Source organism: Tamandua tetradactyla, chromosome 11 (genome assembly GCF_023851605.1).
Source record: "Tamandua tetradactyla isolate mTamTet1 chromosome 11, mTamTet1.pri, whole genome shotgun sequence".
Classification (NCBI taxonomy): Eukaryota; Metazoa; Chordata; class Mammalia; order Pilosa; family Myrmecophagidae; genus Tamandua; species Tamandua tetradactyla.
The window spans coordinates 34754266-34779448 of record NC_135337.1 but is presented as its reverse complement, the minus strand read 5'-3'; the positions used below and the strand labels follow the sequence as shown (position 1 = coordinate 34779448).

Here is a 25183-nt window from a genome sequence, read left to right as displayed (position 1 = left end):
AAATCAGTGCTCAAATTGTTGTCTGAAGTTAGGGAGAAGGAAGCTGGGAGAAATGCAGAGGCTATTACAGTAATCCAGTCAGAGATAATGAGGCCTGAGCTGAAGTAATGACAGTGGAAAAGAAAAGGAGAGGATGGATTTGAGAAACATTTTGGAGAAAGAATTGCTTATTCATTGGACGTGGGGAGGAAGAAGGGGGAGGGTGATGAATGATGACTTGGTCTTTTTCTGGTTGGGAAGATTCTCTGGCTGAAGGTGTCATTAGTCTGGGTGGAAAACATAACAGGAGCAAGTTTGGGGAGAGAATCGTGAGTTCAGTTTGAAGTGAAGTTGGGTGGCTGAGGGGTATTTTGTTGCTCTTGAGAGGTCTCGGTCCCCGGAGAGAAGCTAGGGCTGAAGACCATGTTTTGAAAAGTCACTGGAATTGATCATTGTAGCCACAAATGTAGTTGAGATCCCCCAAGGATGGCTAGAGGGCCAGAAACTGAGTAGATGAAAGAAAGGAGGATAGAAAGAGCATCAGGAAAATCTGTTAATGAAAATGATAACAATATTGAGTACCAGTTGCTTTTTTTTTTGTTTCCATATATCATGTCATATAATCCTTTCAGCAACACCCCTGAAATAATTACTGTTACTCTATTTTACAGATAAGGTATCTAAAGCTTAGGTAAGCAACTTGCCAAATTGCTTGGGTAGTAAAAGAGAAAAACTGTTAGAGTTGTCAAGAGGCCACAGGGAGGTCTCGAAGAGTGAAGCTGAGATTAGAACATTGGATTAGGTATTTGGTGGTGACCAGAAGAATTTTGGGTCCAAAATCAGATTGCCATGGTGAGGAAAGAGTAGGAGTGGAGAAGGAGACTGTGTGAGTGTGTGCGTGTGTACATGATTGTCCCTCAAGGAATATTTTTGTGTATGATAATGATTGGAGCTTATATTTTGGTGCAGAATAATGGAGAGACGTGACTAAATGTAGAAGAGAGAATAGTTAATAAAGTAAGGTTCCAGAAATGATGTGGGGCTAAGGTTCTGGGGCATAGGTGGATTTTGAGTTTAATTGCTTTTCTAATAAAATTATTTTGCAGATAACTCTTAAAAGCACGAGGCAAGTTGCCTTGGAGGGGAATAGGGACATTGATTCCTTTGAGACAGGAGGGAGGGATCTGTATGGCTGTAGATGAGTGTGCAGGTACCAGGAAGGAAGTTGGGAAAGTTCATTCCTGATGGCTTGGAGTTTCTCAGTAAAATGGGAGATGAAATCTGCTGAGAGTATGGGGGCCTTGAGAAGATAGTTAAGAGTTTGTAGCAATTACTTGGGAGAAAAGTGCTCACCATGACTTAGGATGAGTCATAGTTGGGCATGATTGAAGGCCCAGTTGAGTTTGTGTTCTTTTTTTTCATGGGCAGACACTGGGAATTGAACCCAGGTCTCCATCATGGCAGGTAAGAATTCTGCCACTGAGCCACCGTCGCACTGCCCTCATTTGGAGTTTTATCAGTGGGTATTAGGTGCTGCTGGTAGAGTATTTTTTTCTGGTTTAAAGAGGAATATGGATAACGTGAATGATTTTTTAAAATACAGAAAACATAGACCTTGCTACCTTGCTTGAAATGTTACACTTAGGTGGTAATTTGAGGAAGCGAAAGGATCTGGGGGGAAGGGAGAAAAAGCAAGACAGATGCAGCAGATTGAGCATTGGGTGACTTGAGTTCTGGTTCTAGTTTTTCCATTAACTAGGGTTGGCCTTAGGGAAATCAGTTAATCTCTCTGAGCCTCAGTTCTTCATTTTCAGTTGAGTATGTTACCCTTGTCCTCTCAGGTCCCCTTTGTCTCTGAGCACTTCAGTGAGATTTAAGTGTATACCATTAGACAAAAATGAGTGGGTAAGAGACTAAGATTAGCTGAACTCCTGACATTTACCAGTTATGGGTTTTGCTGATAAGAACTCTGACCCGTGCTTTTGGGGAGTTGACAATAAGAGACCAGGACAGCTGTCAGATAATTGCCCAAGTGTATGCTGTTGTGGCTGAGTGTGGCAACGGGTGAAAGGAACCAAGTGAGAAAAGGTGGAAACAGGAGCGTGAAGCCACGATGGGAGTTGTGCAGAGGTAAACGGTTGATTGGCCATTTGACCCTCTTGCCATGGCTGAGAAATCATAGGTAACAGGTAGTTTGGTCATTTCATAAAGGATGGCCTTCGCATTTATCACCTATTTTTGTTTCTCTCCCTCTCTGGTTGCATTTTCTTTTCACCAGGCTTCATTCTCCGTCTCAGTTCTAAGTGTGGCATTGCACCGTTGCCCAGATCAAGATCTTACATCCACTTACTTTCTTAAATAAAATTTTAATTTTAAAATAGTTAAAAAAAAAAGAGAGAGAGAGAGAAAGAAAAGGAAAGTGTGGCATTATAGAGAAGAATTCAGAGCAGGAGTATTTACAGCATCTTATTTATGTCCATTCTGCTTCCCCCTTCCTTCACCACACCTTGATTTTCTTTCTCTGTGGAAAAATCAGAAAGTGTTTGAATCATTTCATTACTCTTCTGAGTTGGGCATGTTCTTCTCCTGGAACATTTACTCTTCAAAGCCATTTACATCTTTGCTTCTTTTGAAGAATGGGAGATGACAGCTTCAAGCTCTAGAAGGGGTTAGCGTGAAAAGCTGAATCCAGGTCAGGTAAGTGGATCCAGAGGTTATTTAAAAATTTTAACAAACCTAAACAGGTGATAGGTCACTCATTAAATTGAGTTTGTAATCTTTCTCAATAGTGCAGATAGAGAGAAACCTCAGTATTTTCTTTTTCACCCCCATTAAGTTATTACACAACTTAATGCTTGGAAAATTCTTTGCAGGAAGAAACAGGGTGTAACGGTATTTGTAAGACTTTTTGTTTGGTTTGGTTTTTAATTACCCCTTTAGCTAAAGTCTGAGAATACTATTCTCTCTCTACCCTACTATTCTAGTTTCTTTCTGAAGTTTTAATTTCTCCATATGATTAAATATTCTTCAATGTGAAACGTAGTTAAAAAATTAATACCCTTTAAACTTGAAGTTAAAACATAGTCTGTAAATGTGTTCTTTCATTTCCTGAGAAACAACAGGAAGGATTTGATTTCTCAAAATAAACTAAATAGCCTGACTATGAACTCAGCAGTAAAGATCAAAGAGTCTAGCATCATCACACAATGGGAAATTTTCGGTCATTTTTCTAACCTCAGAAAACCAAGTTAATACTTGTTTTTGCATGAGGTGCCAAGATATGTATGTACAGTTCAAAAATACATCTTTGGCATGTGTGAAATTGTCTTAGTGTAAATGCTGACTGTCTAATATGTCCAGGAATCAATTTTCAAAATAAATATGATCGGTATAGATATTTTAGACATGGCAACAAAGGAAAATGTCCTTCTTGGGAATTAAATTTAGGAAGAACAGAGAAAACCCAAATGATTTTCTACATCGCTTAGCACCTAAACTTGAACTTAAACTTGCAAAATTAGAAGTTAAGCAACTTGTATTAAACATGCAACATGTTTAAAGTGGGCTTCTTATAGACAACATATATTTGCATCTTTTATTTCTTTATCCACTGTGACAATCTGTGTTAATTGGTTATTTAAACCATTTACTTTTTTTTTTATTAGAGAAGTTATATGTTTGCAGAAAAATCATGTATAGAGTACATAAGATACAAAGTTCCTATATGCCACCCTATTACTAACACCTTGCATTCATATGGTATATTTGTTATAATTCATGAAAGAACATTTTTATATTTGTGTTATTAACTACAGTCCATTGTTTACAATAGAACTCACTGTGTTGTACAGTCCTGTTTTTTTCTTTAATTTTTATTTTAATAACATGTATACAAACTAAAATTTCCTGTTAACCACATTCACATACATAATTCAGTACTACTAATTATTTTTATAATGTGCTACCATAATCATTATCCATTATCAAAACTTCGTACTCAACCCAAATAGAAACTGTGTTCAGTTTAAGCATTAACTCTTCATTCCCTACCTCTGGCGTACCCCGGTAACCTATGTTCTAGATTCTAACATTCTGAGTTTGCTTATTCTAAGAATTTCATATCAATGAGATCATAAGAAATTTGTCTGTATGTGACCACCTTATTACATGCAACATGATGTCTTCAAGGTTCTTCCAAGTTGTCACATGTATTAGAACTTCATTCTTTTTAAGGCTGAATAATATTCCATTGTATATATGTACCACATTTTGTTTATCCATTCATTGGTGGATGGACACTTGGGTTGCTTCCATCTTTTGACAATTGTGAATAGTTTCACTATGAGCATCAGTGTACAAATGTCTGTTCGAGTCCCTGCTTTCAGTTCTTCTGTGTATATACCTAGCAGTGGATTACCAAGTAATGGTAGTTCTGTACTTAGCTTTCTGAGGAACTGCCAAACTGTCTTCCACAGTGGCTGGACCATTTTTATATTCCCACCAGCAGTGAATGAGTGCTCTTATTTCTATACATCCTCTCCAACATTTGTAATTTTTGTTTTTTTAATAGTAGCCATTCTAGTTGGGTATGAAATGCTATCTCATTGTGGTTTTGATTTATATTTCCCTAATAGCTGAATGATGGTGGCATCTTTTCATGTGCCTTTCGGCTATTTGTATATTCTCTTTGGAGAAATGTTTATTCAAGTCTTTTGCCTATTTTATATATAGTTGTTTATCTTTTTGTTGTTGAGTTGTAGGATTCCTTTATATAGCCTAGATATTAAACTGTTATTGGATCTATGATTTCCCATTGAGTAGGTTATCTTTTTACTTTGATGATAATGTCCTTTGCACAAAAGTTTTTAATTTTGGTGAATAGGCCTTTCACGTTTAAGTTGATTATTGATATAGTTGGATTAATATCTATCGTATTTGTAACTGTTCTCTATTCTTTCTTTTTTTCCCCTTTTCTGGTTTTAATTTGAAATTTTTATATTATTCCATTGTATTCCACTCTTAGTGTATCAATTACATTTCTTTTAAAAATAATTAAATTACCCTACAGTTTACAACTGATCTCACTTTCTTATAAAAAACAAAAAGCACATTTATTTGTGTGTATGTGTTTGCATAGAGAAAAAATTTGGAAGGATATAAACCCACAACGTTAAGAGTAGTTATCTCTGGGTGGTAGGATTATAAATATGTCTATTTTATAGCTTTCTGTGTTATTTGATGTATATGTACACTACAGATATCAAGCATATATTACTTTTATAATCAGATACAACAAAGCTCTTTTCTGTTTGAATGGAAAGGGAGAGGCAAGTCACAAGAAAAGCTGAAATCTACTGTGGTTCTAAAATGTATACCTTCTCTCTTCTTCTAGCTTGAGATGAGCACATTGGGCCTCAGCCACCTGTACTTCCGCTGGTAGGGGAAGGACGGGAGTTGGTCCCCAGCTCACCTTGCATGAAGAAGGTTGTCACACTTGTCTAGACCTCCTCTGCCGACTCACTGAGAACAGGCCCTTGTAGTGATGACTCTGAATTACTCTAACCCATAAAAGAGTTTCTACCTAATAGAGTTAACTAGATCCCATTATTTCAATATCGAGGTTTTACTCTATATGGAATACATTCCTTTTAACTGTAATTCAAAAAATGATAAGCAGAAGAAGAGTACTTGAAAACTATTGTAAAGTACAGCTTTCCAAGTACAACTTTTGTAAGAGTTCTTGACTGCTAGTTTGTAACCTGCTCTCCCCTGTGGGGGTGGGGTGCAGAGAAGGGGATGTCAGCAGTGGTATCTGTGGTAGTGGTGAAGAGATTGTAACTAAGATGAGGCAAATGGTCTGTCTGGATTGTGAGGAACTCAGCCCCCTGGTGAAATATTAGAGAAATGACCCTTACTGTTCTTGAGATGTTGATTGTGTCTTCTGAATTTATTTGTGTTTACATGCACAACAAACTCAAATTAAGATTTAACGGAGTAGCAGGGTTTAATGATAGAAATGAAATGTAGATTAAAACAACAACTATAAGAATTTATTTATTTACCAGCTATTTAAAGAACCAATTGCTTGGCAGAGTGATGTCATTCAGAAACATGATAGAATCTTGCTAGTATTTACTTCATGACTCAAAAAGACCTGGAAGGAAACTTAATGGTCACCCAATTCAAGGATTTAAGAAATAATAATAATGATGAAACGGAGACTCAGAGAAGTGAAGTGACTTGTTCTTGAAACATTATTCTATATTAAAGGAGGCCAGTGAAGGAGATGTAGCCTCTAACATTGTAATTCTTTTCTTACATTGTAGCACAGCACTGTGAATTTAGCCTGTGGACCTGGGTGTTCCTTCTTTATGGCTCTAAGATAGATGCTCTTTACTGCATTAACCCTAATTGCTTATGTTACCGATTGAATCATTCCCCCACAAGGGCGTGTTCAAGTCCCAAGCTCTGGTCCTGTGGATGCCAGCTCATTTGTAAATAGGATCTTTGAAGATGCTGTTAGTTAAGATGAGCCCAAACTGAATCAGTGTGAGCTTTAATCCCATAAATCTGGAGTCTTTATAAGCAGAGGAAATCGGGACACAGGCAGCAACAGGCAGAGATCGAGTTAGGAGTGGTGAGCAAGCTGCCACTAGGATGCTACAGACTTCAGAAAAAGGATGGTCTCGTTGACACTTTGATTTTGGACTCTTAGCCATCAAACCTGTGAGAAAATAAATTCCTTTTACTTAAACCATTAAAAATCATTCCTCAGTCTGTGATATTTGTTACAGCAACCCTGGCAAGTTAAGACATTTTACAAAGTGTTAAAGAAAAACTATGTTTTCTTACTCAAATTCTTATTTTTGTCTTTATTTTTTATTTTATGACATTTTTGGCTTGATCTGGCCCGGGAATAATCTTCTAAATAGGCACATATCTGGATGTTTAGTTCTCCTATGTATTAATAGAAAAAACAATAATGATTAACAACCTTTTTTGACTCTGCAGACACTATTTGGTTCATAAATACCTTACGTAACTCTAGGAGTTAGGTATAACTGTACCCATTTGCCAGATTAGAAAACTGAGGCTGGCAAGCCTGAAGCAGCTTGTTCCAGGTAGTATTTCATAAACAGGAACCAGAACCCAGATTAGGTCTGCAGAGTACATGTTCCTAATCACTGTCCCTTTCTATGTTCTCTGCTTCCCTTCCTGGCCTATATAATGAGAGAACAGGGAATGCAGTTAAAGATCTTGTTACAAATAATCCAAAGGGGATCATCCAGCCCTATAGGCCCTTGGCTTCCAGCAGATAAAATAAAATGTTTTTCCCTACAGTTTCATTAGCTAGGCATTGAGGCTTTGTTTTTCATTTATATCTTAGTTTTTGATTTGTTATTTCAAAGTAAAAACTGCCTTTTAGTTGTTTATTATTATAAAAGTAATAAATCCTCAGTTAAGGAAAATATGGGAAATAAAGGAAAATATTAACGTAACTTTTTTTTTTTTTTTTTTTTTTTTTTTTAACATTTTCTTGTTTTATTGTATTCTGTTTCTCCGTATTTGTTACATGGGCTGGGGCCGGGAATCGAACCGAGGTCCTCCGGCATAGCAGGCAAGCACTTTGCCCGCTGAGCCACCGCGGCCCGCCCTTAACGTAACTTTTATAGCTCCAGTCAGTTGCTTAAGCATGAGTTCAAATCTCCGCTGTATCATTTATGCGCCGTCTGGCTTTGGGCAAGTTTTACAGCCTTCCTGCGCCTCAGTTCCCTGTCTGTAAAACAACAGCATAATAGTGCCTGCCTCATAGAGGTGTGAGAGGATTAAGTCAATTATTATTCATAAAGCATGTAGATTAGTTCTTGGTGCGTAAGAAGCACAGCACAGGTGTTGATTAAATAAAATGATCACCCGCATAGACTGAGTTAACATTTGTAAATAGTCTTCCCATCTGTGATCCCTGGAGCAAGAAGCAGATCCAGAGTCCAGATCGTGCAGGGCTGCGTGGAAATGAGAGGCAAGGGCACGTGACCTGAGACCCGCTGCTTCTGTTTTCTTCCTAAATAATCCTGATATTCTGGAATACAAATAAAGTTCTGTCTCTTGCTTTCAGGATGCTAAAAACAAAATGGATTGTGATGCTTTTTCTACCCCTCAATTTTAGAGAGTCCACGGAAACCAAGCCCCATTTGAGATTTTTTGTTGTTGCAGGTTAGGCCAGGCATGCATTTCCTTTCATGTGATATTTTCTGCGGTCTGTGTTGGTTTAGTTCTTCCTTTGTTTTCCTGTGTTTTGGTGTGAAGATGCTCTGTTTATTATGCCTCGGTGTCTTTCATGTATCACACATTCTTAAACTAATTCCAGTTGCTCTGACCCTGTGAGATTTAAGCATTTTTAAACCGTTCCGGTTTTTAAGCATTTAAAAAATATTTAGAATGCTCATGAGGGAGTGGGTCATGGGAAAAATTTCCAAAGTTGTTTGTTCTTAGAAAATGTTGAGTTTGCAAGGATGAGGTCTTAGACTGGGCTAAAATTCTGCCAGGTGCATTGGTTACTCACTTACTTGATTTCCCAGGTCTTTTGATGTTTGTGTCCCTGTTTCCGAGGTCTAAAGTGGAGAGCCTCTTAAACCTAACTGCCTGCTAAATTGAGCTATTGCCCATTGTCCCATCAGAAAACGTCTTAAATAGTGCTTGCATTGCCTTAAAGCAAGGATCGAATGATTTGTCTGTTTTCTATTTTTGAACCAAGACTTTCCATAAAGAACCCAGACATTTTGAATATTGCCAGAGTAATATTGAATTTTACTCTGGGTGTGAGTGATTATGCAGGCCACTAATATTTTAGCAGTCACTTCCCATTGCACCCTAAACCCTTAGGACCTTGGTTTCTAATCTAAATCCTAATCTACTAATCTAATCCACTAATCTACTTTGTCTCTATAGATTGTCTATTCTGGACATTTTGTATAAATGGAATAATGCAACATGTTGTCCTTTGTATCTCTTTGAGCATTAAGTTGTCAAGCCTCACCCATGTTGTAGCAAAATCAGTACTTCATTTCTTTTTATTGCCAGATAACATTCCACTGTATGACCATGGTGCATTTTGTTTGTCTTTCATGGGGTGATGAATATCTGGGTTATTTCTACTTTTTGGTTCTTATATATATAATACTACTATGAACATTTGTGAACAAGTTTCTGTGTGAACATATGTTTTCATTTCTCTTCGATATATACCTAGGAATGGAATTGTTAGGTCATATGGTAGCTCTGCTTAACATTTTGAGGACCTGCCAAACTGTTTTCCAAAGCAGCTATACCATTTTACATTCTCTTCTGCAGTCATGTAAGGGTTTCAATTTCTCCACACCCTGGCCAGCACTTGTTATATCTGTCTTTTTTATCACAGCTGGCCTAGTAGGTCTGAAGTGATGACTCATTGTGAATTTGATTTGCATTTAACAAATGGCTTAATAATAATAAGTATCTTTTCAGGTGGACATTTAATTAAAATTTTATTTCTTTAAAATAAAATTATGATTACAGTCTAAGAAGGAACTGTATCCTTTGAGAATTCTTGAAGGATGGAATTTGTGACTCAAATTACAATGATTTCAAAGATTGTTAGAGAGAAAATGGATGTGCTTACTATAAGGGCTGATTAATGTAAGGTCAGAATTTATGGAGCATAAGTTTAACAGTCTATTGGTTCCAGCAACCTAGTAAAAGGAGCCCCTGACTATAAGGAAAGGAAGGAAGAGAACGTGGAAGGTAGACCCAAATGGAAGAGATTCCCTTTCAGAGTGCTAAGCTACCACACATCTAAATCAATGAATGAGGCCTTCATATGGCGGGAAAATATAAAAGCCATCATTGTATTCCCCAGTATCTCCTTTGGTGTCTTGCACAAAGTCTTTATTCTTGGTTTTGAAGAAGATGTAACCTTAAATGTAGCAGAAAAACCAAGAGTTTCGAATCATAGAATCTAAGAATTAGAAGCTTAATCTCCCTGCAGGGGCCTTTACATTATTTAAAAAGGGTTGCATAATAAAGCATTTCTAGATTAAATTCTTAAAGGCTACCAGGTCTTCTCAGATTACACAGGTTTCTTCACAAAAATCTGCCTAATCTCTCTCACTACTTCCACACTACATATACAAACACATACATACAGAAAGGTGTTTTTGAATACCATGAGATTTACATATATAGACACCTCACCTTATTCCTGCCCAAATAAGGCAAATCAATTTATTAATAAAGAGCTAGTTTTTGAGCTCTGTCAGGCATTGTGCTCAGTAGTTCAATCATCATGTCATTTAAATGACACACATACTCCATGAGGTCAGTGCTGCTCTTACTCTCATGTTACAGAAAAGGAAATTTAGTTTCCGCATGATTAGGAGACTTACTCGGTATCATACCAGCTATAGAGAGACAGGCTGGGATGGTTCTAGGCCTCCAGGCGATGCACTGAACCACTCTCCTTAGTATAAGAAAGTGTCCCTCTGATTCCGTGCAGCAAGAATTTGGAAGATATAGAATGAGAGCTTTGTATTGATAATGGTGCTGTACTGTTTTGACCGAGGTTTTGTGATTTGTTTCTTGGCCTCCTCCCTCCAGGTGTGGCTGGGAGTGGCGGGAACTTCACAGGGTATACCAAAGGCAGGAGTTGCAGCCTTCTGTATACCTCATGAAGGTTCAACTTGATTCTCCAGCCAGTGGTGAACGAGCAGAGGATTTTAAATTGGGAAGAGTCCTGACTAGATTTTCTTTTCTACAGAACCTAACTTGTGGGATCATGGAGCATGGCCTGGAATGGGGGTAATTTACAATAGGCAGTCTCAGCTGGCTGTTATTAAGGCAGCAGTGAGGAGAGGACAGCTGTGAAAGATTTATAAAGTAGAATCATTAGGACTTGGCAAATCTGGAGTTGAGAAAGGGTTTGAGGGTGTCTTCAAGAATTCTGGTTTAGGAGACGTGGATACAGTGCCATCATTGTGGAGTTGTAGGGCTGGGAGAGACGGGAGGGGTAATACAAGCTGATGGTGGGCGTAAATGCAGGCTCCACTCTGATTGTCTGAGAACCTCTCTGGTTCTCTTTGTCTTGGGTGCTTTATTCAGCTTAATTAGAAGATAAAAGAAGTTCATTGCATTTGTCTGCCTTTACTCTTTCTAGAAAGGATGAAGACTAAAGTTTCTCCTGGACTTAAGCATTTTGTGGGGGGCAGGGGTGGGGTATGCTGTATGGCAGGGTTACATTTCATAATTTTTCCATGTGAGTATCCCGTTTCTGCAGTACCATTTGTTAAATTTTTGATAGCTTGTTTTTTGTTTGTTTTGCTTGTTTGTTTATGTTTGGGGGACGTGCATGAACCGGGAATCAAACCCAGGTCTCCTCCATGACAGGTGAGAATTCTACCACTGCACTACCCTTGCACCCCCAACTTAAGCATTTGTATAAGGCCAGAGAATGGTTCAGTGAAATTAGTAAATATTTTTAGCGAAGTGTTTTTGAGAAACTTGAAGTAGACGTACTTAGAAGAGAAACCCAAGAAACAACATTTTGTTACTGAGAAGGTAAGAGATATTTCATACATCCTCCCCAGAGGAATTCAGTCTGATAAACCCAGGTGCTCTGATAATGCAGATGCTTCCACAGTTGTCCAGTCCCTGCATCAGCTTGAGATTCCTTACGACCGAGCTTCAGTTTAAGAGAAATGGACCCTGTGGTAAGCAGTGACGTTCTGGACCTCCTACCTTGCCCAGTATAGCTCTATGAAATAGCATTTTGTTCTTGGAAGGTTTAATTTTGGACATTTTCTAAAGGACAGTATCTACCATACCTCAACCTAGACATGGAATCCAATTTTAATTCCACTTCAGAATCCATCTCTGAGATGAGTTACTTCCAAATACAGCATTTAAGTGGTAGAAGATGAAGGAACTTCCTTTGTTGTTTCATTCATGCCTCAAGGTTACAAAATTATGTGAGTTGTTTACAGATGAAATGCTAGTGAAGGAAGGTTCATTTGCTACTCCTCAAAGTCACAGACCCCAAGCATTTAATATGATAAATATCTTTGATCTTTCTTGCAGCTGTCTCCTATTTGCAGAATCATAATTATCTCATGTATATCTATGGTTAAATGTTACAGTCTCATGGGTAATATAATGTAACAAAGTTTCTGTTTTGTGCTTTGTAAAACAAAGTGAGTAGATGATTACATGAGGTTGAAATGGTGAACAGAAGTATTTTGCTTGTAAGTGCTTGAACATAGTGGTCTTTTGAAGTTCAAATAGTCAAGAACCATCTTCATATCATTCCTAAAAGTATAATTTCTTAGACTTAAAATATATTTGAATGGAATTCAAAGTTTATAGTTCTTAGATTGTTTATTTACATTAATATACATAGGGTATAATGCTGTTAGGTCTCTGAGAGCAATAGAGTTCCATTTATTCATCAATACTTTGTTTCTTTCTGCTACTTACAGGAAGACTAACAAGGCATTTTAAATGTCCTCTCAAGAGTTGATAATTTGTATTGATTTCATTATGAACTTCTTGGTGATTTACAGTTGAAAAATACTGGTAATCCATATTATGTGATTAGACTATGGTTTAGAACAGGTGGTACATAGATTTATTTCAACCCTCAGTAACTCTTCTGTAGAAAAGTTCATTTAAAAGATGAGGTGTTTCCTCTATTTTTGCTTTGATTTGTCATGTTGTTTCACTTGTTTGTTTACAAAAGCTACTTGATGTTTCTTCAGTTTTGCTTTGTGGCATCTATAGCTTTTACTGTCATTTGGCATTGGGGCTGTTACGTTTGTTTTACTCCAGTAAAGCTCAGTTCCTTGAACACTGTCTTCCTTTAGGACCTGGAAAATCTTGCAGCATTTAAAATTTATATTAGTAAGTTGGAAGATGACTTGGATCCACACGTCTATACTTTCCGGAGAATATATACCATTTCCAACTTGAATGCTCGTCTTTTAGGAACACCCACTGAGGTTTAAATATAAACTATCCACTAACAGCAACTAGCATGGTATTGCGTACACGATGCTTTCTCGGTAAGTGCTCATTGGATTGAGTTGCCCTGGGTATCTAATAGTCAGACAGCCTTCTCACCTAGAAATGGACTATCATGAGTATTCTGTTTTCGCAGGACTTGCATATCCATTCCAGTCCCAACCACTTATTGCCAACACATAAAGTCTAAAACAGTTTTAGAGTGGAGGGTAGAAGTTTTAGCTGTCATGCTCTTTACTCTTTATGGCAGCCCTTCTACCAGCCCTTCCACTCTCATGACCAGGATTTAGATTGTTATATTGTTTTCTTCAGAGGAGGCAAGACACAGATTGCCCAATTCTATTCTGTACCAAACACACTAGTGGTCTCCATGATGAGTATCTTTGGTGTTTTCTTAAAATTGTCTTCTGCTTTCCCCACTTTGGTTTCTGTGTTCCATATCTCCAAGAAAATTTCCTTGAAGTAGCCATATTTTCAGAAATACTTCTATTCCTTATGTTGAAGTCTGTTTCCATGCTGTCCTTCAGACAAACCAAACAGTATCTGCATTTAGCCATTTAACCTTCCTCTGGGTTCTCTTTGCTTACTTAATGCAGCTCCATTTATCTGAAGAGTGTTTTTGTTGCTCCCCTCCCCAATTTGGACTCTTTCCTCCTAAACAAATGTCATAACTAGACAACCTCCACTACCGTGCCTCCTGCGCAGTGCCAGGTATGCAATAAGTGATTCATATTTGTTTGATGCTTACGTGAATGACATTTTTTTAAAGTTTAACCTTTAACAATATTGTGCTAATTTCAACAAGTTTGTGAGAGCATCAGTGTAGAGTTGAAATTTGAATGGAATATTAAGAATTTGGTGACCCAAGATGAGTAGAGATTGATTTTTAAACTACAGCCAGGCTTCCAGTGCAAAAGATTTCTTATCCTGTCCAGACTGTGAACAGTTGCCTTGTTCTCACCAAAGGCAATTTTGTTGAAATGTTCTTAGAAACAGTGTGTACAAGCTTCTGTAATTGTACAGAGGAGAGATCATAGAGATCCAGGGAACATCAAGATATTAATTCAACCTGTTCTCTGTGCAAACTGTTTGACCCCTTCCCTCTAATTCAACAACCGCTCAAAGATGTTAACACAAAGTTGCAAAATAGGAAAGAGATCAAAACCAATTCTGCTTTATGTCTTCTGTGAAAGGGTACTGGGAGAAAAATATTTCTAAATGTGTGCTCTCATAAATACTCTTGTTAAGTTCTTCTTGTTTGTTTTTGTGTGCTGTATGGTGGGGGTCACATTTAATTCTTTTTCCATGTGGCTGTGCCATTATTGCAGCGCTATTTGTTGAATTTGTGTGTATGTGAGGAGGGGGAGGGTTTGCAGTCCATGGTCCAGGAATCGAAACTGGCTTCTTGTTCTTTTAATGACCTAAATAAATAACTTGAATATTCTTCTTAAAGTTTAGCTCCTACACACTGAACTACCACACACAAATGCTTGCTCTAGACAGTCCAGAACTAGGTAGCTCTTGAAACCTGTACCTTCCTTTTAATGGCTCCTTCTTCTTTGTGCATAGCTCCATATGTATGTTCAGAATGGTCCAAGAGTATTTTTATGTTCTGGTATGCTGTGGAATGGATAAGGGAAACAGTGAAGAGAGACTGTCACAATCATTCATATAAAACAGAACCCTTCTGTAAAACTAAGTTTAAAAGCTGAAGAATTAGAATATGAACTATGTCTTTGCTACCATGTAGGGTTGAAAACTTAACTTGATTTAAACTACTAAATCCAACCATTGTCTGGTTCTCAGAATCCTAATTTTTATAATCTTGTCTGTTAAATTGGTTAACAAAGCCCAAATGTTTTCCCTTGTGTACCCCAAATGGATTTATAAGAATAGAATATCAGCTATATCATAGCAAATTTACAGTGTGTTTCAGGGCTGAATGACGTAATCAGTTATTAATCTTTTCTATGGGAAATTTTTTTCCCCTCATCAGCTGTCTAAAATATTTGGAAAATTATATCTTTGGAGAGTTGCCATTCATCAGGAAATGCTTATTCATAGATGTAAGCCAAATCACATGTAGCAGTAAATGTTATTTATCACTATAGAAACCAAAAATTACAAATGAGATAGTCTTACGCATTAAGCATTATGCTTCTCTTGGGGTAAGTCATATTCATATTTGGTTCAGTTCATTCAGATATATATGGAGCATTACAATTAAAAAAAGCTGTGAATTCTTTGTTTAATGACTGATTTTCTTCAACACAAAACTGAAAAGATCATTAAAGAAAAAAGCTAAGAGGAAAACAAGCTTGTAATTGTGGAACCCTGCATAGGGAGACAGGATATTTGGGTTTTAACTTTGACTCTGTGCAAAACTAGCTCTATGGCTGGGACCGAATCAACTTCTTGGGGCCTCCATTTTCTTCTCTGTAATGGGATGGAGTTGGACACTGATCCCAAAAGTTTCTATGAATCTGTTTTCGTTAGTATTCCTTCAGAAGTAAACATTTTGTGTATTGAAAGGGGTGTGATATGTGGATGTATCACGTATCGGGAGAAAAGAGGATTATTGTTGTACTTTTTTTTTTCCTTCTTTAGAGATGTTGTAGGTTTATAGAAAAATCATGCAGGAAATACCCCTCTCACACAAACTATTTTCCCTGTTAACAGCTTGCATTAGTGTAGTACCTTTGTTACAATTGATGAAACAATATAATTATACCTGTTAACTATAATCCATAGTTTATCTTAGGTTCACTCTTTTTTTCATGCAATTTTTTAAACTGTATTGTGTAATATAAAATAAACAGAAAGCAAAGAAAGAAAAAATCAATATCATGCAATTTTATTAACATGTCTGCACATACCATACAATCCATTCACAGTATACTATCAGTGGCTCACAATATCATCACCTAGCTGTGCATTCACCACCATAGTCAATTTTAGAATATTTTTATTATTGCCTCCCCCAAAATAAAAAGAATAGAGAAAACCCAAGATATACCATGCCCCTAATTCCCCCTCATTATTGGCCCCTAGTATTGGTGTGGTACTTTTGTTACTGTTGATAAAAGAATATTACGATATTACTGTTAACTGTAGTCCATAGTTTACAACAGGTGTAATACATTTGTTACAATTGATAAAGCATTATTATTATAATTATACTATTAACTATAATCCATAAATTACATTAAAAAATCACTCTTTGTACTGTACAGCTCTATGGTGTTTTTTTCTTTTTTAATTTTTATTTTAGTAACATATATACAACCTGGAATTTCCTTTTAACCATATTCAAATTTGTAGTTCAGTGGTGTTAGTTACATTAACATCATTGTGTTACCATCACCACCATCCATTACCAAAACATTTCCATCACACCAAACAGCAACTCTGACAAATTAAGCTTTAACTTCCCATTCCAAGCCCTCTTCTGGGTCCCTGGTAAGCTGTATTCTAGTGTCTGACTCTGTGAATTTGCCTGTTGTAGTTAATTCATATCAGTGAGATCATACAGTATTTGTGTGTGAATGCTTATTATATTCATGTCTTCAGGTTTCCTACAAGTTGTCACATGTAACAGAGCTTCATTCCCTTTTACATTTGAATAATATTCCATTTTATTATATACCACATTTTAATTATGCATTCATATGTTGATGGACACTTTGGTTTCTTCTCATCTTGGCAATTGTGAATAATCCTGCTATGAACATCAGTGTGCAAGTATCTATTCAAGTCCCTGCTTTCATTTCTTTTGGGTGTATACCTAGAAGTGAGGTTGCCAAGTCCTATCATGTGTGCTGGTTTGAAAGGAAGCATGCTCCTTAAGAAAAGCCATGTTTTAATATAAATCCCATTTCATAAAGGTAGAATAATCTCTATTCAATACTGTATGTTTGAAACTGTAATGAGATCATCACCCTGGTTGATGTGATTTAGTCAAGAATGGTTGTTAAACTGGATTAGGGGATGACATGTCTCCACCCATTTGAGTGGGTCTTGATTGGTTTACTGGAGTCCTCTTTTATAAGAGGAAATATTTTGGAGAGTGAAAGAGATTTGGAGAAGGCAGAGAATGCTGCAGCAGAGAGTCCACCAGCCAGCGACCTTTGGAGATGAAGAAGGAAGACGCCTCCCAGGGAGCTTCATGAAACAGGAAGCCAGGAGACAAAGCCAGCAGATGACACCTTGGTCGCCATGTGCCCTTCCAGCCGAGAGAGAAACTGTGACTGTGTTCGCCATGTGCCTTTCCAGATGAGAGAGAAACCCTAAACTTCATCGGCCTTCTTGAACCAAGGTATCTTTCCCCAGATGTCTTTGATTGGACATTTCTTTAGACTTGTTTTAATTGGGACGTTTTCTCAGCCTTAGAACTGTAATCTAGCAACTCATTAAATTCCCCTTGTTAAAAGTCATTCCATTTCTGTTATATTGCATTCTGGCAGCTAGCAAACTAGAACATCGTGATTCTGTATTTAACTTTGGGAAGAACTGCCAAACTGTTTCCCACTGCAACTACACCATTTTACCTTCCTGCCAGCCATGTATGAGTGTTCATATTTCTTTACATCATCTCCAACACTTTCCATTTTTTGAGTAGCCATTCCTTTGGGTGTGGAGTACTATCTCATTGTGGTCTTGATTAGCTTTTCCCTAATGGCTAACGATGTTGAGCATCTTTTGATGTGCTTTCTGGCCATTTGTATATCCTCTTTGGAGACATCTATTCAAGTTTTTCACCCATTTTTAAATTCTGTCTGTCTTTTTTTTGCTGAATTGTAGGACTTTATTATATAAACTGAATTTTAAAATATTTTGATGGATATATGGTTTTTAATTGTGTTCTCCCATTCTATAGGATGTCTTTTTACTTTCGTTATGAAGCCCTTTGATGCACAAGCATGAAGTCCCACTTATCTATTTTTTTTTCTTTTACTCATTGTGCTTTGGGTTTAAAATCTAAGAAACAGTTACCTAACATCACATCCTGAATATGTCTTCCTATATATTCTTCTAGCAGTTTTAGATTTTTGGTTCTTATATTTAGGTCTTTGATAAATTTTGAGTTGATTTTTTTATATGGTATGGGTTGGTGTCCACCTTCATTCTTCTGCATGTGGATATCCATTTTCCCAGTACCATTTGCCAAAGAGACTATTCTTTCCCAGTTGGATAGATTTGGTGCTGTGGTCAAAAATCACTTGGCTATTAAATGGTTTCCTAGACTTTACCCCAAAGGATAAGCAACAAAAGAAAAAATAGATAAATAGGACTCAACAAAATTTAAAAAACTTGTGCATCAAAGGAGTGTAAAATGAAAGAGAAAAGACAGCCAACTAAATGAGAGAAAATATTTGGAAATTACATATTAGATAAGGGTTTAATACCTAGAATATATAAAGAAATTCTACAATCCAACAAAAAACCCCAGCTCATGTAAAAAATGGGCAAAAAGACAAAAAGGACAGCTATTATATGATTTCACTAATGTGAACTAACTAGAATGTGTAAACTCAGAGTCTTTAAATACAGAATATAGGGTACATAGAGATGGACAGAAGCTAGAGAAGGGGAAGCAGTTACTAAAATGTACAGAATTGTTAACAAAGTGAACTTAAATGTTTGGGAATGGATAGAGGTGAGGGTAACTTGTTACTGAAATTTTGAGTAATAATGATAGTGAATTTGACTGAAAATGGTTTTTTAAAGTCCTGTATGTAAATAAATTCTTTTATGAACTATTACAAATATAAAAAGAAATAGAAGGGTATAGAAAAACAAAAATCAATTGGCAAAAGAAAAAAAGGGCAAAGGACTTGAATAGACATTTCTCCAAATAAGTTATACAAATGGTCAAAATGCACATCAACAACATGCTTCCTTAGATCCACTTTTGTGGATGCATGTTAGTCTTAGGTTCTGATAAAAATGACATGCAAATATGCTGCCATTTTTTGCTATTAGAACTCAACTGGTATGTGGACACTCTTGTTCAATGTTGATGAAAATCTGTATTAGATGAATGTATGCAGCTGTCTACAATGAAGTCTCCTAATTTTATGAATTTTACAAGGGGGTTGCCCCTGTCTGAATGAGACAGATACCACATACCATGATGAAGTTTACCTGCTTTGAGCATACCTTTGAAGCAATGTACAAGTCTGTGGGTCCCAAGCTCCAAAGTGAATGTTCGAAGGCAGAGCAGCTTATTATAGCATTTGTGCCAAGTTACATAGTTGGTGTCTTCTGTGCAATTACTTCTCCCTCTGCTGATTCTGTGGTGTCTGTGTTGAATAAAGAGGAAAGTAACAATGCTTCTCCGGTCCTCCATAGACTAGGATATAAAGATGTGTGGAAGGGACTTTTTTGTCCATATTATCGTGATGGACACTTTGCACTACAGTGGCTCATCTATGACTCAGTGAAAGTTTATTTCAGATTCTCTCATCCTCTTCTACCTGAGTTGCCAGAGTCTCTTATATTATTAACTCAGTAGATAGAACAGAGTAAATATGGACTGAATCTGCTTGTTGCTCAGTTTTAGGAGACAGCAAAAGGAAAGAACTTTTGTATATTTGGCAGAGTAGCAAATTATATTTCTGATATAATTACTGTAATACTTTTGCCTGAGGCATGAGTTTCAAATTTGTTGTTCTAATAAACCCAACTGTTCAAGAAAAAGAAAAAAAGCACATCAAAAGATGCTTAACATTGCTAGCTAGTAGGGAAATGCAAATCAAAACTATAATGGATATCATTTCACACCCACTGGATGGCTACTATTAAAAAAAAACAGATGATTACAAGGGTTGGTGAGAATGTGGAGAATTAAGAATGCTCATTTACTTCTGGTGGGAATGTAAAATGATGCAGCCATTTTGTTAAAGAGGGAGTTTGGTGGTTACTTGGAAACTGAAGTATAGAATTACCATATGAACTGGTGATTCTGCTTCTAGGTATACACCTATGCCAGTTTGTATCTGTTGTGTACCCCAGAAAAGCCATGTCCTTTAATTGCCATTTGATATTGCTGGGTAGGATTTTTTTTTTATTGTTTCCATGGAGATGTGACCCTCCCAATTGTGGGTGGTAACCTTTGATTAGATGGTTTCCATGGAGATGTGTCTCCACCCATTCAAGGTAGGATTGCTTACTGGAGCCTTTTAAGGGGGAACCATTTTGGAAAAAGCTTTAAAGCCACCAGGACCAACAGAGCCCATCAGCCGGAGACCTTTAGAGCAGAAGGAAAATGCCCCTGGGGAAGCCTTATGAAATGAGGAGACAAAACTAGCAGAAGTAGTCATGTACCCTCCCAGCTGAGAGAGAAACCCTGAACTTCATCGGCCTTTTCTTTGGAGTTAATGTATCTGTCCCTTGATGATTTAATTTGGACATTTTCATGGCCATAGAACTATGAACTTGCAACTTATTAAATTCCCCTTTTGTAAAAACTATTCCAGTTCTGGTATATCACATTCTGGCAGCTTACAGACTAGATCACACCCAAATGATTTGAAAGCAGGGACTCAGACAGATACTTGTACACTGTTGTTCATAGCAGCATTATTCACAGTTGCCAAATGATAGAAGCAATCCAGCTGTCCATCAGCCAATGAATGGATAAATAAAATGTGGTATATACGTACAGTGGAATATTATTCAGCCTTAAAAAGAATGAAGTTCTGATACATGTGATAAGGACAAATCTTGAAGAGAACATGTTGAGTGAAATAAGCCAGACACCAAAGGAAAATATTGTGTGATCTCCCTTATATGAAATAATTAGAAAATGCAAACTCAGAGAGTCAGAATCTAGAATATAGATTACCAGGGGCCCAGGTAGGGATAGGGAATAGAGAGTTAGTGCTTAAATTGTTCAGAGTTGCTATTTGGGTTGTTTATAAAATTTTGGAAATAGATGGTGATGATTGCACAAATTGTGAGTTTAATTAACAGCGCTGAATTTTATATTGGGGTATGGGTAAAAGTAGAAATTTTAGGTTATTAGGATAAATATTAAATAAAACATTCTTTCATGAATTGTGACAAATGTATCACACTGAGGCAAGGTGTTACTAACAGGGTGGTGTATGGAGAGTCTGTTTTATGTATGGTTTTCTATAAACATACAACTTCTTTAATAGTAATAATAAAAAAGAAACTCATTGGACTGAGAGGAAAAAAATCAGTTGGCCATACATGTTAGAATTTATTTTTGAGTTCTCATTTTGATTACTTTGGTCGATATGTCTGTCTTTGTATCAGTACAATGCTGTTATGATTATTATAGCTTTGTAATGAATTTTAAAATTGGAAAGTGTGAGTCCTCCAACTTCAGTCTTCTTTTTAAGGTGTTTGTGACTTTTAGGGGCTCTTACCACTTCTGTAATGTGATAACTGGTTTTTCAGTTTCTGCGGAGAAGGTTGTTGGAATTTCGAGTGGAATTTCATTGAATCTGTAAATCACTTTGGGTAGCACTCCCGTCTTAATCATGCTCAGTATTCTAATCCATGAACATGGGCTGTCCTTCAGTTTATCTAGGTCTTCTTTGATTTCTCTCATCAAAATTTTGGGACTTGTTGTGAGTGTAAGTCCTTTGGATCCTTAGCTAAATTTTTTTCTCTACATATTTGATTCATTTAGTTGGTATTGTAAACTGATTTTTTTTTCCTTCTAAGATTGTTCACTACGAACGTATAGAAACATCTCTGGTTTTCACATGTTGATCTTATACACTGCTACTTTGATGAATTAGTTTATTAGCTCCCTTACCTTTGTTCTGAATTTTTCAGGATTTTCTTTATATAGGGTCATATTGTCTGCAGATAGGAAACTTGTACTTCTTCTTTCTACTTTGAATCCCTTTTATTTATTTTTCTTGCCTAATTCTCTGGTTAGAATTTCAGTATAATGATTATTAACAGTAATGATAGTGGGAATCTGATCTTAGAGGGAGAGCTTTCAGTTTCATCATTGAGTGTGATATTACTGGAGGGTTTTTCAGATGCATCCTTTATAATGTTGAGGACGTTTCCTTCTCTTCCTGGTTTTCTAAGTGTTTTTATCAAAAGGAAGTGCTGGGTTTTGTCATATGCCTTTTGTACGTCAATTGAGATGATCATGTTTTTGTTTTTGTTTTTGTTTTTTCTTTTGTCTTTATGTGATACATTGCATTAATTGATTTTTTTTTAATGTTGAGGCACCCTTGCATTCCTTGGATAGATGCCAGTTGATCATGGTGTATAATTCTGTTAATATGCTGCTGGATTTCAGTTTGCTAATATTTTCTTGAGGGTTTTTGTGTCAATATTCGTAAGAGATATTAGTCTGTAATTTTCTTTTCTTGTGCTACCTTTGTCTGGGTAATTTTGGCCTCTTAGAATGGGTTAAGAAGTGTTCCCTCTTCAAATTTTGGAGGAATTTGAGCAGAATTGTTGTTAATTCTTGGAATGTTTGATAAATTCAGCAGGGAAGCCATCAGGTCCTAGGCTTTTCTTTGTTGGGGGCTTTTAGTTATTGATTAAATCTCTTTGAGATCTTCTGTTTCTTTTTGAATCAGTGTGGGTAATTAGTGTGTTTCTAGGAATTTGTCCTCTTCATTTAGATTACATAATTTGTTAGTGTATAGATGTTCATAGTATCCTCTATTCTCTTTATTTCTGTGGAATTCACAGTAAGTAATGCTTCCCCTTTCATTTCAGACTTTAGTTGTCTTTCTTTTTTTTCCTTCATGAGTCTAGCTAAAGGTTTATTAATTTTATTGGTCTTTTCATCGAAGAAAGATGGTCTCTTATTTTTCAGTTGTCTATTTCACTTACCTCTGCTCTAAACTTTATTTCCTTCTGCTTGCTTTGGGTTTAGCTGGTTCTTCTTTGTCTAGATCTTCCAGTTTTGAGATTAGGTCTCTGACTTGAGATCTTTTTTAGTGGAAGCTTTTAAGCTATAAATTTCCTTCTCAGTACTGCCTTTGCTGTATTCTGTAAGTTTTGGTAAATTGTATTTTCATTTTCACTTGCTTCAAGACATCTCCTAATTTATCTTGTGACTTCTTTAATGGGCATAGGCTGTTTCAGAAGACTTTGTTGAAGCGGGCCATGGTGCCTGGGTGGCAGAGTTCTCGCCTGCCATGCCAGAGACCTGGATTTGATTCCCAGTGCCTGCCCATGCAAAAAAAAAATATATATATATATACTTCATTTAATTTCCACATAATTAGGAATTTTTCATTTCTTTCTCTCTTACTGATTTCTAGCTTCATTCCCTTGTGGTTGGACAAGCTACATCATGTGAGTTCAGTATTTTTGAATTTACTGAGACTTGCTTTGTGACCAAAATATAATCTATCCTGAAGAATAACATGTGCCCTAGATAAGAATGTATATACTGTGGCCGTTGATGAAGTGTTCTATATATATCTGTTAAATTGTGGTAGTTTGAGACTGAATGTACCTGAGAAAATTATGTTCTTAAAGCTAGTCCGTTTCTCTGCGTGTGAACTAATTGTGGGTGGGACCTTTTGATTACATTAGTTCAGTTAAGGTCTTTTTGATTAGATTATTTCCATTACGATGTCCAGGGTGGGTCTTAATCCTTTTACTGGAAATCTTTATGAAGGGGGTGAAAGCTGAGAGAGAGATAGAGGGAAAGCCACAGAAGCAAGAAACTGAAAGCAACAAAACCTAGAAGAGATAAGCAGACACCACCATGTGCCTCACCGTGTGAAAGAGTTGTCCAGGATCCCAGGAATGTCAGCAGCTGGTCTTGAAGAAAAAGTAATCGTCTTGATAATGCCTTGATTTGGACATTTCCATGGCCTCAGAAACGTAAGCTTGCTTAGGAGTTCCCTTTTATGAAAATATGAATGTCCTGTCTGTTCCTTATGAAATAGACCCCCGCCTGCCCCCTAGCCTGCTGTATTGTACATCCGAAAGTTGTTAATCCTTTGCCCCATGCTGCTTTGACTTAACTGCTTCTTACACTGCTTTAGCTGTGTACAAGCTGCTTCTCCCTGCAGGCAAGCTCTGGGAGGGCAAGCTCTGGGTTTTGGAGCCAGAGGGGTAATTCTCGTTCAGTCTTCATGCTGCCACCCAGTATACCTGATATGTAGGAACATGCAAGTAACCCGGTACGGGTAGCAACGTTCCTCTCCTCCCTCCAGAGCATGGCCCAGGACCCATGATGGAAGCACAAAGGTGGCACCTCACCATGCTGGGGAGGGCTTTGGCTTGGGGTGTGCAAGGGCACCGCAAGCTTCTACTGCTTTTGAATCTGGATTTTCTTCATTTGATACTTGTCCAATTACTTCAATCCTTTAACTGTTTTATGGAGTTTTGAGGAAGATGTCTCTGCTGGCTTTTGATAGTTTTTCAAAGATTATGTGGGGAAAGGGCACCTGAAGCATCTTACACTGATATCTTAGTATATCAGAAATTGTTATACTTTGATATACTTTATCACCTAAAAAAAAGAAAAGTCTGCTCAGTGGTGGTGCCACATGTTGCCATTTATCTGTCAATGCTGCTGTCTTCTCCACTCAGTGTATACTGATGTGTCAGAATCACCTAGCGGTGAAGTGCACAGATAAGCTGGATTGGAGATGCTTAATTTGATTTGTATTCAAAAGGTGGCATAAAATGTGTTTAATTTTTGTTTGTAGATAAAAGGCTAATGCCTGGTGCATGCAAAGTTCAGTGATAGAATTATCCTGTGCAATGTGCCATGCACGTAGGAAAAGCTTTATAAGTATTTGCTGCTCTTACTATGATTATTATTATTTCATAATTTTTTTGTATCATAATATAGGAAAGTAAACCTTACATTTACTTTTATTTTTGTTTGTTTAAGGAAAGTGGATTCTGGATTGCAGGGAGATTTGGGTAATGTAGTGTATTTCTAATTTGGAGACAGAATCCTTCCATGTAGGTTCATTACAATTAACCCAGTTTTATTGATAGTCACTGTAAATATTGATAGATGACCAGATTCTTTTGCAGAAACTCTTCACATGTAAATTATGCATATCTAATTAGAAGCAGAACATTTGTTAGTGTAAGTACTTGTTCCTAAGCAGAAGAGTTCCTGGTAATATTTGAAAGGAAGTATGTTTCTATTTTATCTTGAGTCATGTCAGAATCTCCT

The 25183-nt window shown here is 36.9% G+C and overlaps 1 protein-coding gene and 1 non-coding gene across 14 annotated transcripts in view; both read left to right on the top strand.

Moving 5' to 3' along the window:
• LRRC8D (leucine rich repeat containing 8 VRAC subunit D) overlaps positions 1-25183 on the top strand; it is a 128231-nt gene that overhangs the window by 28304 nt on the left and 74744 nt on the right. The window contains exon 1 of one of the 13 annotated variants that reach the window (XM_077120322.1): positions 6-2109. The exons of 11 other annotated variants lie outside the window; for them this stretch is intronic. In XM_077120322.1, coding sequence (XP_076976437.1) covers positions 2016-2109 — 94 coding nt within the window. In that variant the 5' untranslated portion in view covers positions 6-2015. Of the gene's footprint in view, positions 1-5; positions 2110-16287; positions 23869-25183 lie in introns of those variants that run through there. One more of the 13 variants, XM_077120334.1, reaches the window with a different exon arrangement.
• On the top strand, positions 18945-19025 carry LOC143651113 (small nucleolar RNA SNORA53). Its single transcript, XR_013159850.1, has one exon. It is a non-coding gene; the product is annotated as a small nucleolar RNA SNORA53 (small nucleolar RNA).